At 50.0% G+C, this 15,791-nt stretch overlaps 1 protein-coding gene across 2 annotated transcripts; it reads right to left on the minus strand.

The window, feature by feature from the left end:
- Window positions 1-2,756: 2,756 nt before the first annotated feature.
- On the minus strand, window positions 2,757-15,586 carry LMOD3 (leiomodin 3). 2 transcript variants are annotated; one of them, XM_079122395.1, is made up of 4 exons: window positions 15,258-15,586; window positions 14,508-14,832; window positions 10,469-11,872; window positions 2,757-3,108 (listed from the first exon to the last, which is right to left on the minus strand). In XM_079122395.1, exons 2-4 carry the CDS (start codon window positions 14,793-14,795, stop codon window positions 3,082-3,084), a joined length of 1,719 nt encoding a protein of 572 aa, XP_078978521.1. In that variant the 5' UTR covers window positions 14,796-14,832; window positions 15,258-15,586; the 3' UTR covers window positions 2,757-3,081. The 2 variants fall into 2 exon arrangements, with proteins under 2 accessions (XP_078978521.1, XP_078978520.1); XM_079122394.1 differs by lacking the exon at window positions 15,258-15,586 and having other exon boundaries at window positions 14,508-15,006.
- Between the last annotated feature and the right edge of the window lie 205 nt (window positions 15,587-15,791).

Genomic DNA, 15,791 nt, shown 5'->3' on the forward strand with positions numbered 1-15,791 from the left:
GTTTAGTTTTTAACAGGGGCATTTAAAAAAACAAGAATGCATTTTGTCATTTCCTTGGGGGCACAAAGAAGACAATAATAACTCATCTTTGGAAGTTTGAAAAGCATCTTTAGATGCCCAAGCGAAAGACTTTTAACAGCAGGAATGGTCACTGGTTTCTGCACTCTGTAAAAATTTGGGATAGCAATTGTGACAACCGTGTGCTTTTACAGACATCTGGGTTAAGACAGCGTGAGTCCTGTGGCCTGTTACTTTGCCCCTTTGCTTCCCACGCAGTTACAAGTAGATTATTAGAGATGCATGCCTGCCGACCGAACCGGTCCGAGGTGAAGTGAAAACACGAGGCTTTCCTGGCGCCGGAGTGTGAAGACAGTGGGGAGGTACTTGCTGGGGAAACTCTTCGTGTCCCAGAATAATAAAAAGAAAAAGGCAGCAGCATTTTCTGCTCCGGATTCTTCTTGCATTTTAATTTCTCAGCCAACCCGAAGTTTTCAGTTTAGCTCAGGAACCCCACCATGATCTCAGATGCAGCCTAGAGTCTGCGTCTCGACCCAAATATAAAGTATGAAGAGTGAAGCCATCGAAGGTTTTTTTTTTTTGGGGGGGGGGTGAGACTTTATTTAATGCACATGTATGTTATGTAACTGAGAAACTCGGTGACCACCCTTGAAACCGTGAGGACGTTCTATACAGCAAACACGCCCACCCTGTGTGCCCAACACCGTTTAGCAAAAACTTCATACTTGATTAATTTGCAGCCAGAATTGAGTTTGGAGGGGCTCTGCTTTTAAACCTGACATGGATTTCTTCCTAGATCCTTCCATTTTGTACAGGGTGAGTTAGTTCTGCTGTGTGGCTTCCTTTTGGAGAAAGTGACAATCTGAATTAAAAAGGATACTCATTGCCAGGGACTGGGGCTGGGGCCCAGTGATAGAGCACTTGCCTCCATGTGAGGTACTGGGTTCGATTCTCAGCACCACGTATGAATAAATTAATTAAATAAAGCTCCATCAACAACCCCCCCTCCCCCCCAAAAAAAAGGATGCTTGTAACTTCTAATGGCCAGAGGTTAATTCTGGAAGAATAGAACACCAGAACACACAAATGGTGTCAGTGAGCATCACATTTTAAAGGTAAGTTAAATTCTTCAACTCAGCTCTTCAGCTGGGAATGGAAAGCAGAAGAGCCTTCGGGTGAACTGCTGCCACTCTCTTGTCAAAACCTGGGTGCCACCGAGGCAGGGAATCAGGAAACCGGGTCGTCTTTTCTTTGAGCAGCCTGGGGTTAAAATCCTCTTTCAGGGGCTGGGGTCGTGACTCAGGGGTAGCGTACTCACCTAGCACGTGTGAGACCCTGGGTTCGACCCTCAGCACCACATAAAAATAAAATAAAGGTTTAAAAAAAAATCCTCTTTCAGTACCAAGAGCACTTCGGAAACTCGACCTTGCTGTGGTGAGCAGGCCCTGGCACAGGGTTCCCGGAACCTGGCCTCTGATGCTCAGGCTGCCTTTCACGGTGTTGGAGGGTTGGTCCTCGGGGCTTGACTTGGTGCAGAGGTGCGGACACTTAGGAAGTCTTATTTATTGCAGCCCTTTCTTCACCATCCTGCTGTTCTGCGAGGATGTTTACTGAAACTGTTAAAGGAGAGAGAAGGAAGCCACGGGCTGTCGGCTATTTTAAGTTACTTACTGGATTGGAAACTGTAACTGTTGGAGTTTGGCTACTTTTGCATTTTTGCATTGGCTAAATAATCCTCCAACAGACCAGACCACATTTCCTTCTGGTGGTTTGCCCCCTTCAGAGCCCTCCTCCCAGGCTCTGCCCCTAGGCATCAGCTGGGACCCCACGGGGGAGGGAGGCGGTGCCGGGAGTCCACCAGGTAAAGAGCAGCTAACTCCCAGCTCAGGTCCACTCCTGTTACAGTAGAGCCCTAGATGCTACGCACCTCCTGCCCAGAAGGACAGGTGAGGCTCTGGAAATGGAGCTGGATCTGCCGGGGATGTCCTTGTGGAGGAGATGGGACTGGACACCGGCTCTGGAGACTGGATGAGACTTTCATATGTGGGGACAGAGAGAAGCCTTCTGCGGACCACCCTGTGCCAGGGTCCTGGAGCACACAGGAGGATGTCCTTACCAAGAGGAATATAAAGGGTCTGTGGGGCATGAGACTGTTAGCCCGGTCAAGGGAGCCCTCAAAGACAGGCTAGGGAGTTCAATCCTGTAAGCTTCCTTCAGGTTTAGAGGAGAACAAGATCAAATCAGACTCAGAGATTAAGGTTAAAATACCCAAGATGTCCTTATACCTATAATAGCTAAAACCCAGCTTGCCAATACCTCTATTATTTACACCCACCCCCAGTTGAATTTTTCCTACAAAGCTGCAGGTTGCCTCCACTGTCCATGTATAGAAAGGCGGTCACCAGCTTTATCACAAACGCAGAGTTTACTTTTCTTATTACTCTTTTGGTGACACTCTGTCACATCCTCTGGCTTCAGGGTCATGTTCCTGAGATATCCTCCCCAAAGAATACCCCAGAACATCAGAGGAGTCCCTGAGGGAGAGAGCCAGGGAGGGTTGGGCATGAAATCGACCTGGATTGTCCAGAGGTGAGCAATGAACCATCCTTCCATTTCAAAACCCGGGTGGGCCAGGAGCACAGTGTGCCCCTCACATGCCAGTGAGACTCAGCCTCGTCCCTGTGTGGCGTGTGAAGGGCCCCAGAGAAGCCGGCAGGAGGAAGCCTGGAGGCACAAAGTCAACACTGCCGTCGTATTTATTGTTATTTACCAGAAGAAAGCAAATGTTTGCACAAATGTTTCAAACTGCTGCTTCTGGAAGCATGACTCGCAAATCTCACCCAAATCACTCAGCTTGATTGGCAGTAGAAAACGTGGCCTATGGGTATTAGACGTTATCTCAGTCCACCTTCCTCTTCTGCCCTTGTCTGACCTTTCTGCCTCTTAGACGGACCCCAGGTGTTTGGAGGACCCGCTCCCAGCAGTGCTGCCGAAATAGCCCGCAGCTTGAGCCCAACAGTCATTGCTTCATTCTCTGGTTCTTCTAGATCATTCTGTTGCCACTTATGCCAGTTCTTTTGGCAGTTGCACCTGTGATTTAAGAATTTGAAGAAAAGGGGAAAATTAATCCTGGAAATTCAAGAGCCTTACAGCAAAACCCACAAATCCATGCCTCAATGGACACGGAAAGGATAAGGAATTCTGGCAGAGAGCCCTCCAAAATCATAAGACAGCAGCAGCCTCGGCCACCACGCACTGGGCACTTTCTAACGCCTGGGAGTGTGTCCGGGTGTTTGAGCGCGTGGAAAACATCATCACAGAAACAAGGGGCGGGGGTGGTCTGGGGCTCAGTTCAAAGTTGGCACTGCATTCACTGCTTGGGGGGTGCTGGGCATCAGTTTCCTTGACTGTAAAGTGACAATAAGGATCCACTTCACAAGGGTAAACACTAAGTTACAAATACAAGAGAGTAGTCAATATCAACACTTAAATTTAAGAACATCTCCCTATGTCCTACAGTGGCCTCGTACAGAGGGAAATGGCTCAGAGAGGAGAATCCCTTCCTAAGGACACACAGCTAGGAAGAAGGGCAGGATTCGAACCAAATCTGCCTTTGAAAATACCACCCGCAAGATGAACAGATATATCATTTGTCCTCTTTGAAAGGCATTCCTAATTTGTTGCTCAGTAAAATTAAAAAACATTATCTGACAAACTCCCTGAAGACAAAAAATTTAAAAATCACAAAAGAGTAACATAAGTTCAACTTTGCAAACCCGCTTCCTACTTCTGTTTCATAGGGAAGATCAGTAGAGCCAAGGAAAGGGCCCCAGGGAGGGACAGGGGAATACTGGGGAATGATATTGACCGAATATTGTCATATCATCCACATGTGCAGATATGTCACAACGAATCCCACCATTATGCACAATTAAAATGAACCAATAAAAACATGGGGGTTAAAAAGCACTCACCCTTCTCAATTCCAGTCCCCGGGGACAATCATTGTCAGAAAGGGACAATCATTGTCAGAAATAGACAAACCGACCCGGGCAAGTCCTTCTGGGTTTCAAGAGGGTGACTCATTCGTACCTTCCAGAAGATGCTCGGGAAGTTAAGGGACGCTCTGTTTGTATGGCTAAGGCTGTTTCCCCCTGATAGCCCATCTCCACCCGCCAGGGCAGCCTCCGGCTCTGGTTCCTCTCCCAGCAGGTTCTGCTCAGGACCATGGCTAGGGAAGGTCCCCAGCATCCTGCCCACCAGAGAGGATGGTGCATGTGCGGCCACCTGCCCAGGCTTTGAACCAAGGGTCCTCTGTGTACTGCGGCCCTGTGCCTGGGAAAGGGTGGGGCTGGCTGTACCTTGGCAGGGCTCGCCCACAGAAAACACTGATAATTAAGAGCGATGAGCAGCACGTGGGCCAGGTACTGAACCATGAAGTTGCAATAAACGGCTAGAAGAGAGCAGCCTTTGCCAGGCGTGGTGGCCACGCCTATCATCCCAGCAACTTGGGAGGCTGAGGCAGGAAGATTCCAAGTTCAAAGCCAGCCTCAGCAAAAGTGAGGCACTAAGCAACTCAGTGAGGCCCTGTCTCTAAGTAAAATACAAAATAGGGCCTGGGGTGTGGCTCAGTGGTCAAGTGCCCCTGAGTTCAATCCCCAGTACAAAAAAAAAAATAACTGCAACCTTTGAACTACGGATCTTCATATATGTTTATATGCATCAAAGGCTTTCAGAGTAATATTTTAAAAAGTGAAACGTGACACCAACCCAACAAAACAAACTAAAAGGCCTAATAACATCTTTCTTTTTTGGATCTGGGAATTGAACTCAGAGTGACTTCGCCACTGAGCCACATCCCCAGACTTTTATTTATTTATTTATTTATTTATTTATTTATTTATTTATCTATTTATTTTTGAGCAAGGGTCTCACTATGTTGCTTAGAGCCTCACTAACTTGCTGAGGCTGCTTTGAACTTGTAATCCTCCTACCTCAGCCTCCCAGGTTGCTGGGATCTTAGGCGAGTGCCTCTGCACCGGGCTACAACATGTTGCCAGCGTGGCCAACCTGGCAGCTCACTGGGTGAAGAGGACCAAGTCAGTAAACGACGGTTGACTATGTGGACCTTACTTCTAGACAGTACCCTTTAATTCATCGGTACTATCAAATATTTTTTAAGAACTAGGAGCTATAGAAGTTGTAAGACGAGTAGGTATTTTCGTAGTGCTCGGAGACGTGTCTAAGCGGGACGAGAAGACGGAAGCCACGATGGAGAGAGCTGGAGCTGATGCCGCAGCATCGAACCTGAGAAACAGGTGCCAACTAGCAAGGTCGGCGGGGAGCCTGCTCCCCCTGCACGCACCAGGTGGGCAGGATCGGCGTTTTGAGGGAGCGTGGTGTGCGCGTGTGTAGTGCATGCGTAGGTGCCACGGGTCGGGGCCAGGCGGGCTGGGACCCTCTGCTTCGTGGAGGGTTACTCAACTCCGGCGTCTCTACCCAGTTCTGCTCTGGGCCAGCTCCTCAGTGGGCATCCAGGACAGAGATGAGCAAGACCTGCTGAGGGGCATGGAATCCTGCAGGAGATGGCCGCTGTGTCCCCGGGCCCTCACCTGGAGCAGAGCGCGGGAGGTGCCGTAAGGCAGGTCCTGCAGAAGGCGGAAGCACCTGGCAGGGCGCTGTCACGTTCTGATTTTGCGTGTAAGAAGCAGCATTTGAGGCAGACCTTGGGAATCGGGCAGGTTTCAATAGATGGAACAAATGATAATCTGAGGCACAGGGTGGTTATGAGGTCGGAAAGCAAGGCCCTCATGGGAAAATGTCAGAGAGGTCATTTGCCACAGTGTCCTAAGGTCGTGGTCATCAAAATGTGGTCCCGGGAAAGGCTGCATCAGCATCACTAGAGAACTGGCTAAAACTGGAAATCCCCAGGCCCCCTCTAAGGCCGACTGAGCCAGAGACTCTGGAGTGGGCCCAGTGACCTATCAAATTTTGAGAATTATGGCATAGACTTTAGAAAATTGTATATCAAAAACCTTTCCCGCCTGGAATTATGGGAAGGGACTTCTGGTTCGGAGTTCCTGGACTGCGTGCTCTTTTGAGATGAGCCTGAAATGCCACACCCTTTCCTCTGCACGGCCTCCCTTTTTAAGGATCAGCATTTCCACAGTTACCGTTGCCATTTGGTTTTGGCCCTCGTAGATGCTCCCGATTTCTGTTGTGGAGGCAGGAAATCGAGTTTGAAGATGACGCTAAGGTTTTAGATCTGAATGCGTGAGAGAATGCCTACACCAAATGTGTCAGGCTTTTTGTCACTGCGTCCAATCACCTGACACGACCAACTTAGAGGAAGAAAGACTTATTTTGGCTCACTGCCTCAGAGGTTTCAGCTCCCGCTCAATTGGCTGCGTCGCTCTGGGCTGAGGTGAGGCAGAATGTCATGGCGGAAGGCTGTGGTGAAGGAGCTGCTCAACTCACAGCAGGCAGGAAGCAGCGCGAGGAAGGGGCCAGGGACGGGACACAGTGGTCCACACACACAGTAGTCCACACCTGGATTGAGCCTCTGATGAGGGTACAGCCCTCAGGGGCCCATCACCCATTCAGAGCCCCGCCTTAGAGCCTTGTGCACTGGGGACCACGCTCTCAACCCTTGAGCCTTTGGCAGCAAAGTCCAGACTCAAAGCCTAACACCAAGGAAAGTCGGGAACCTGGTACAATAGCCAGGCCCACACAGAAAAGCTTAGCTTGGGGACACATTGACCAAGGATGCTAAGAAAGCCTCAGGGGATCTGCAGGGAAAGGAAATGGAGGACTGTTCCAGAGGATGTGACACAGACACAAAAGGAGAAGATGGGGAACAAAACAGCAGGAGGATAGGATCTCAGGGCCTGGCAGGAGGGAAGGAAGAGCTGACAAGTGAAGCAGAGAAGGATGGCCAGAGGCAGAGTGAAGGTTCGCATCCAGAATCTCAACGGTCACAGCCAGTGCTGGCCCACCCAGGAGCCTTCGGGTGAAGAAGGCTGCTGGGATGTTACCGAACACAGAGTTGCCGGCCAGGGGCTGGGGACAGTTCAGACCTGAACTAGACACGTGAGGCCAGAGGGAGACGGAGCGAATGTTCCCAGCCCCTTGCCTGGCACGGAACCTGGGGTCTGCTCGAGATGCGAGCTGGCCTCGGAATCAAGCAGGCCCCGCGGTGGGATCTGTGTCTCAGTGAAAGGTGCGAACACTCCTCTGGGTGGTGAACCGCAGCGTGTGTGACGACGAGGGCCTCACCCCCTGTTCCGGGAGGAGCCCAGGCAAGCCTAATGCTGGTGCCACAGTGACCCAGGGCTGCTGCCTCGCAGAGAGACCCCATCTCAAAATAAAAAATAAAAAGGACTGGGGATATAGCTTAGTGGTAGAGCATCCCTGGCTTAATATCTTCAATGTTAAAAAAAAGAATAAAATGATCTTTAGGTGTGTTATTCAACCATCGATGTTATAGTTAGGAACATCAGTTAAGGGAAACCACAAGATTTCAAAAAGTGCACTAGTTTTAACCTCATTCTTGCAGATCTGGGTGTTGGAGGGCCTCTGGGCCCCAGCCTATAAAACCTGTGACCTCATCTCTATGAAGTGAACGCCGTCATGTCCCTTCTGACCGACCCAAATTCCCTCTTTTGCTGGGATGCTGTGACGCCCACTCCCTGTGTCTAACCTATTTCACGGAGTCCGACGAGATGCACGTTTGCAATATTTCCAGGGCTCTGAAACCAGATGCATCTCAGGCCAGGTGGCGGTTCGCTGAGGCTGGCCCTAGGTGTGCAGGGTGCCCGCCTCAGACCTCTTCCAGCTGTGACCACCTGCAGTGAGCCGTGTGCCCTGCTGCACCCCAACAGCATTCAAAGGATGATAAAGCCACATGGTAAAAGGTGACATGTACATAAGAATTCTATTATTTTTACACTGCTCGCTGTCTAAAATGATTTCAAAATAAAAAGGTTAAAAAATTAAACTGTCTTTTAACGGATTATACCTTAACGCAGGTATTTGAGGCGTAAAACCAGACCATCAGGGAGTGAATTGGTATTGGGGTGAAGTGGATTTTTGTTAGTGGAATGATGAATTTTCACGATTTTTTTTCCTCACAGAGTTTCACAGGACCAAATAGATGATGGTATGTATGTGACATTTGTAACTGAGATACAAGGGGCTGGGACTGTGGCTCAGTGGTAGAGCGCTTGCCTAGCATGTGTGAAGCACTGGGTTTGATCCTCAGCACCACATAAAAAAAAATAAACAAACAAATAAAATAAGGGTATTGTGTAACTAAGATACATGCAAAAAGAGGGCTGTTGCCAGCCAAGCCAGGCAATCAAAGGAAGGAGAAATCGCCAGTTTCTCGATTAGTTAAGAGCCATTTCAATGCAGAGGCTGATGGGCAAGTCTGTCCTTCAAAAAGGTTTTCATGGTTGACTCTGCAGCACTTTTATCTTAGTTTATTTATTTATTTTGCTGTGCTGGGGATTGAACCCAGGGCCTTGTGCTTGCAAGGCAAGCACTCTACCAACTGAGCTATATCCCCAGCCCTACCTTAGTTTATTTTATAAAAAGAAAGCACATTGAACTCGGGAGAGTGTTAGAATTAAAGTTAGCGCTTAGTAAGGTGTTCCTGCAATCAGCCCGTGAATTTATTTTAATGTCTTTTGCACTAGGATTTAGACCCAAAGCTGAAGTGTTCTCAGTTGGGGGTCAGAGGTGAAGAGATTTGACCCTGAAGACTGAAAATCCACATTGTAAACACCATGAGGTCAAGACTGCCCCTGGCCTGTCCTCTGGGGCTCCCTTCCCCTCCACAGGGCCGACATGAGTGTGTGTTGGGTTGATGGACAGTGCAGGGTGGCCACAAGTCAGGCAGCTGGTTCTGAAGACCATTCAGACTTCATTCCCTCTCCTAATCTGAAGTCACATGCTGCCTTTAATATTTAAAAAAAGAGCAGGGAGGGCTGGGGAGGTAGCTCAGTTGGTAGAGTGCTTGCCTTGCAAGCACTAAGGCCCTGGGTTCAATCCCCAGCACTGCCAAAAATAAATAAATAAATAAATAATAAAGAGGGGGGAGCTCATTCTTTAGACTGCTATTTTCTGACCCCATAACCACCACGGTGGCTTGGATATTCCTTGCCAATGGCTGGTTATAAAAGAAGTGGCAGAGCTGGTTTTATCAAGCAACACCCCATCCCCCAGAAAGGCAGTGTGGGCAGTCCTGACGTGTGCCCAAGGTCAGGTAAAGAACCCGCCTGACCCCATGTGACCTCCACTGTTCTCCCCTGGCGCCCGCCCCAGGAGGATTCAGCCTCCCTCCAAGTCTCAGAGGGAATTCAAGTCTGATTTAGAAAATGGAGTCCTGTCACAGTGTTTCTAAGAGATGGAAATAAGAAATACATGTGTGCGCGCATGTGGATAAGCAGCATTTCTCTCTTGAATGCAGAGCTAGGGAAGTAAGAACTACCTTATTTTAAAACAGTTCTTTAAAGCAGAAAAACACAAGATTGTATGGGCATGTATTTAACATAGCTTTAAAAAATGTGACCTTCTATGATGGAATAATATATCTGATCTCTTGGCTAAATCACATGCAAGATTTTGAAATAATACAGCCCTGTATCCATCTGTGTGATCTACAGAATGTTCTTCAGCATCTGTAGATGCCAGCATAATGACAAAAGAGCTTTCCTTTCTGCAACCTCAGCTGCAAGGAGTAGAACTTCTTCTCTTAGACGAAGAGTGAGTCAACAAACCAAGTGCTGCTAGATATCCTAAACCTCTGCTGATTCACAGAGACGCTAGGCTGAAGTTCACCCCTCTGCCCCTAACACGTGAGAGGTAAATGCAGCTCAAGTGGTCTCTCTTCATCTGAAAAGAGCGCCAACTCTGTGGTGTTTCCCCGGCTACCTACAAGTCTGGTCTCTTGGTTTGTGCCTCCTGGCAGGTTCCTGGAGATCTCTGTCAGCTCTGTGTGGCTCACATGGTGTCATTTTGTGTTTGTACCGGGGGGGTTCAGAGTAGCAGAGTGCATAAAAGCTTGACCCTGAACTCAGAACGGGGTGATTCAAGATCAGCTCTGCCACTTCTTAGCTGAATCTCCGAGACAGCCAATTAACATCTCTGAGCCTCAGTCTCCTATTTACAAAGTGAGGAGAATAACAGGGCCCACCTTACAGAATTAAGGTGACTATGGGTCAACTCCGGCTCATGGTAAGTGCTCTGTAGACCCTAGCTGCTAAGATTTGTGTCCCAGAACTCATAAGCCCATAGTCCTTAGGACTGCCGGTACTTTAGACCCGCTGGGCAGCTGCCTGGCTTCCCCAGCGAGCCGCCACTGGTGCCTGCAAGTGTTGACATGCCAGGGGCTGGAGCGGGGGCACAGGTCATGTGGTCCTGGTTTACCGTCCCCCCAGCCCCTACTTACGGGTTTAAGGTAAGCAACGTTGCTGTGGCGGATGTCATTCAAGAGCTGGTCTCTGGGCGTGATCTCCACCAGGGGAGGTGGCCTGTTTCTCGGCACGGGTTTGAGGGTCTTGATCACATCTTTGAGGTTGGTTTTCTCGGGCGGCTCCCGGGCCTCGGGCATGCGGGATTTGCGTTGGATCCTCTTCAGCTTCACCACACGGAAGGAGTCGGGGTCCGTCCTGTACTGCGGAGGCTGGGATGGCTTTTTGGCCGACTCGTTTCTGTGGCCGAAGGGGACGGCGTGGGGGCCGTGGGGGCCGGGAGGCCCCGGAGGGGGCTGGAGGAACCCCTGCATTCTGGGGTCGGGCATGGGCCCTCCCAGCATCTCCCACATCCCTGGGGGAAGCCCCAGGCCGTTCTCCAGCATGGCGATGAGCTTCCTCTGCTCTTTGAGCTGCTGCTGCTTCTGTTCTTCCTGCCTTTTCTGCCTCTGTTTGTCCTGATTCCTGGTGAGCAGATTCGTGACCACCATTCTGGGACCCGGGAGCTCAAAGTGGTAGCCCAGCTTGAGCAGTGTGTGGTTGGCCTTGAGGAGCCGGGCGATCTCCATCTCCGCGTGGTGGCCCAGCATGTGGCGCTGGTTGTGGAAGCGCAGCTCGGTGAGCGTCTCGTTGAACTGCAGGCACCGCATGATGGCCACGATGCCCTTCCCGGTGATGAAGTTGGACTCGATGTTGAGCGTGCGGACGCTCCTGTTCTCCCGCAGCATGTTGGCCAGCGCGAAGCCCACGCTCTCGTCGGCGCCCACGTTGGCCAGGCTGAGCGTCCTCACGTGCTTGTTCTTCTTCATGGCATTGACGAAGTCCAGCAGCATCTCCTTGGGGATGTTCTCGATGTTGTTGAGGTTCAGCTCCTTGACCTCAGGGTCGTTCTGTCGCACGCGCCTCAGGCTCCCGTCCAGGTCCGTCTGGTTCCCCGAGGGCCTCGCGCTGACCTTCAGGAAACTGGTGTCCAGGGCCAGCTTCTTGGGATCCAGCTTTGACACTTTCTTCTCACTTTTTTCCTGGGCTGCGGGTTGTCCTCGCTGTTCCTCAGGAGACTTGGCAGCCCTCTGGGGGCCGCTGGCCTCTCCATTTCTAACTGGCTGCTGAGCTTCTCTTGTGCCTCTTGCCGATGGTTCTTCTCTCTGTTCACCATTGTTTTCCTCCTCCTCTTCCTCCTCGTCTTCCTCCTCCTCATCTTCCTCCTCCTCATCTTCCTCTTCCTCATCTTCCTCTTCTTCATCATCAGCTTCTTGCACATTGCTGCGGCCATCTGATACTCTTTTATTCGCAGATATTTCACTATTGAGCTTTTCTTTTAGGAAGTGGGCCACATTTTTATTTCCTTGGTTTCTTTCTTCCTGCTGTCCTTGAGTGTTTTCCTGAAAGAGAGTTTATGTGGGTTAGAGTGCATAGCAACGAGGAAAGACAGGAGAGCAAAATCTGCTGGAGATAAAAATAGCTAAGTGGAAAACCATCCAGTGAAAGAAACCAGACAATAGACCACACCCGCGGTGCCCTCCTGCCTGTGTGCAGAGGCTTCTGATGGCACCAGCAGTCTGTGGGATGCTTGCCCAGGGCATGGCTATTTCTAGGGAAGGGAGACGAGCACTTGAGAAAACTCCAAGGAGAGGAAGCATTTGGAGGATATTCACTTTTTGTCTTATATAATTCTGGAGTGTTTGAATTTCTATATAAATAAACCACACATTCTGAACACATACAACCAAAAACAAAGACACATGTTCAATGACGCCTACGAACAATCTTAGCTGTGTTTGCCTCATCTCATGCACAGCGGTCCCTCGGTGTCCTGAGTGGACTGGTGCCAGGACCAGCATTCCAGAAGTCGTGGTGCTCAGTCCCTTACAGAATGTATAGCGCTTGACCTAACTGTGCAGATCTTCCGAGTGCAGGTTCCTTAAGGCCTCTCCAGGTTACTTATAATCCCTGACACCATAGGAACGCTTTGTGAATAGTCACTATACTGCATTGCTTAGGGAATAACGCCCCAAAGAAACCTGTACTTACTCAGTTCATTGGCAAAACTGTCTTGCTGTGGGGCTGGAGACGGAACTCAGGGCCGGGCACATGCTCTACCCCTGGAGGACGGAGCTCTCTCCAGCCCTTTTTAGTATTTATCTTCAGGCAGGATCACATTAAGTTATCCAGGCTGGCCTTGAACTTGTGATCCTCCTGCCTCCACCTCTCAAGTAGCTAGGACTACAAGCCTGTGTGGCTGCATTTGGCTTCAATTCAAAAGCTTTTTTTTTTTTTTTTGATCCATGGTTGGTGAGTCCACGTATGTGAAACCCCAAGGACGGTGAGGGCCAACAGTCTTAAAATAAAAATAAAACCTAGCTCATTTTTTTATCCAGATTTTTAAAAATTATTTTTCCTGTTTTTTTTCTGAATGTGTGGTGCTGGAGGCCCATACCAGGTCCTGGTGCATGCTAAGCAAGTGTTCTACCACTGAGCTACAACCCCAGCCTTGTTTTATTCTTAAAGTGATGCTCAGTTCCAGATGTAAAGTTATTTGTTTTGAAAACTTTATACAGTTTTTTTTTTTTTTTTTTTTTTTTTTTTTTTGGTTATCCACACATTGAAGTCTTTGTTTCATACATAGCTGAATAGGATCTTTGTGCTCAATAACCCTGGGTTACACAGTAGTGTCCTTATTGCTCTAAAACTCGCATGCTAGTGTCTGCAAATCTTGCGTAGCACTCCCCTGAGACCACAACATAATGCGGGGTACACGAGAGCAGTTTGGCAATTTGCAAGAGGTATTTTTCAGTGATTTGGATTTCGTCTGCTCAGTTCTGTGGAAATGGCCCTGACTGCTCTGGGCACAGTCTCACGTCCCGTTTGTTTTGAAGAACAGTGCCTAGAAGGAAGAGCCAGCTATAAAAGGAAGAGTGTTAGGCAGAGGTCTGGAAGTCACCCGTTTGGGAAGGGAAGTAGCAGGCCCTTGTCGATGTTTTTAGAGTCGTGTGCATTATTACACTTTCATGTACAAGATGTGTACCTCACGGGTGTCCTTTGGACATCGAGTGCGGCAGTTAAGAGACACAGGCTCACCGTGATATGTGGCAGGTCAGGATGGACAGTTGACCGGAGCCCTTAACCGCCTAGGGCCTCCCCCTGCACTTCTCAGGTGTCCCAGCAGGGGGAGCCACCGCCCAGCTATTTAAATCACGCCATGGGAGCAGGGGTGCAGAAGCTCTCCTGTTCCCCTAAAACTGGTGTTCACACAGAACCTCCCCCGACATGAGAGCCCTGTGAAGTCTACCTCCAGCTCTGACCTGATCACGTATTTGTGTGAGCTGAGTACATGTTCAAGTCCTTCTGAAGGATGGTCAGAGTGACCGTAACGTGACCAGACACATGTCTGTCATACCTGAGAGAGGCTTCGCCTGGATGGCCACTGTCTTCTTTCTGCCAAGTTATTTTGAAGTGGAACCATTTTTTAAGAAATCATGCTGATGTACAGTGAGTTTTAGAGTCAGGGACAGTGTCATTTTGTTAATCTATAAAAAAAAACCTGAGAAAGAACTAGAACGGCTAACCATGACCAGTTTCTAAACGTTGCCATGGATACCGGGACTTGGTGGGGGTGTTACACGTTTTTGGTTGTTTCGCTTGGTTCCACGGCAGGGTGAGTGGCTAGACTTCCGGGGGACTGTGAGGTCCTCTACATGGTGTGTGGAATATTGCTTATGTGAGGACAGAGGGGACACAGAGCTTCTGTGAGCGCCTCAAGGGGGCCTGACGGGCAAAGAAACTAACAGTAAAGTAGGTGCTGAGAACACCTGCGTCTGGTCCGGAGTCAGGGCCCCGAGCCCGGCCCATCCCCCAGCCTTCCAACCCCCCCCCCCCTCGCAGCTGGGCCAGGGGGGTCAGAAAGGTCCAGTCTGCAGTCGGGTTAGATCTTACAGCACACTCTAGAACCGAGTGCTGGCCCCTGGGCCTCGCAGGGCCACGCGGGCAGCAGCCGGCCGAGGGACAGGCGCTGGTTACCTCGGATCGCACGAAGGTGAGGGGCACGCGCTCGTCTTCCAGCATGCGCCTGGACGCCTTCTGCCAGTACATGTAGTCCACCAGGGACCGGTGGTCGAAGGTCCCTGTGGGCGGCTTGTCCGTTTGGTCCTTCTGGATCATTCCCACGGGGAGGTGGGGGTCCGGGGCCATGGCTTCCATCTCCGACTGCAGTTCCCTCAGCTCTTCGGGGGACAGGTTGGCCAAGAGCTCATCCTCGTCCAGCTGGCCCAGCTCTTCTTGATCTGAATTCCTGCTGCGCTCCGACATTGCTGTTGTGTTTTTTTCCCTCTGTTTTTATTTTTTGCTGGAAAAGAAGAAATAATCGAAGCTGATTTCAAAAAGAAGAGGGAGAGAAAAGCACCCCAAGAAGCTCTCCTGGGGAACGGGTGCTCAGGTCAACCCTCCCTCATGATCTCGCCCCCAGAACCTCAGCGGGGTTCGCCCAGCGCCGTCTGCAGCTCAGCCCCGGCAGATCTATATTAAGCAGGGCTGGGCTGCACAGGGTCAGTTGACGGGGCTACTACGCTGCGCCCTCTTGGGCAACTCGAGTCAGCTGGGCAAATCTGTCTGACATTTCAGCACAGCTGCTTACGTTCCCAGCGAGCAACTGGCCCTTGTCCTCTCCCTAGGAGCCCTGACCGCCACAGCAGGTCCCCGCTGCTTTAGCTGCACACCCCAGGTCTCCAGGGGAGCCCACTCTTCTGTATTTACAAGCCGAAAACAACTTACGAGCTGTCAAAAGGGAAACCCAGCCACCAACCTTAATTCTCTTGGAGTGAAAAATTCACGGGAGGGTGGGAATGGGGGCCTCGGCTTGGGCTCTGCTTCTGCCTGACTCTGGAAGCCAGGAGCCCGGGCGAGTGGAGCAGAGGGCTTGCTGCTCTCCACCCTGTGTAAGCTGAACCCTCGCGAGGTGTCCTTGTGGCACCGAGATCCTGTGATCCAACAGATGCGGATAACCAGCGCTTGGGTTTCCACTACGAGCCAGGAGTTTCATGTCCTAAATTATTTGTTGTCCTTATGCAGTATTCATGAAGCCTGTATAAATTGAAATGGATTGAAAAAAAATCTCAATTAAAGCAGTAAAACAAATCATGAGAAGAGTTTTTTGTTTGTTTTGTTTTGTTTTTCTGGTAACATCAGGGGGCAAAATTCATCAGAATTACAAATGTGCATTTGCTTCAACCCAGCAATTCTGCCTTTAGAAATGCAGGCTTCCTATGGGCCCAGCAGATGAAACTACAAGGGTAGAAGTTGACACAA

The sequence above is a fragment of the Sciurus vulgaris genome, assembly GCF_902686455.1.
Source record: "Sciurus vulgaris genome assembly, chromosome: 19".
Classification (NCBI taxonomy): domain Eukaryota; kingdom Metazoa; phylum Chordata; class Mammalia; order Rodentia; family Sciuridae; genus Sciurus; species Sciurus vulgaris.

Excerpts from the sequence above, each read along its gene's own strand:
- LMOD3 (XM_079122395.1), bottom strand. The coding sequence starts at position 14,795 with ATGTCGGAGCGCAGCAGGAATTCAGATCAAGAAGAGCTGGGCCAGCTG. Across the intron at positions 11,873-14,507 it reads TCACCTTCGTGCGATCCGAG|GAAAACACTCAAGGACAGCA; the intron begins GTAACCAGCGCC and ends ACTCTCTTTCAG. Across the intron at positions 3,109-10,468 it reads ACGTTGCTTACCTTAAACCC|GTGCAACTGCCAAAAGAACT; the intron begins GTAAGTAGGGGC and ends CTTAAATCACAG.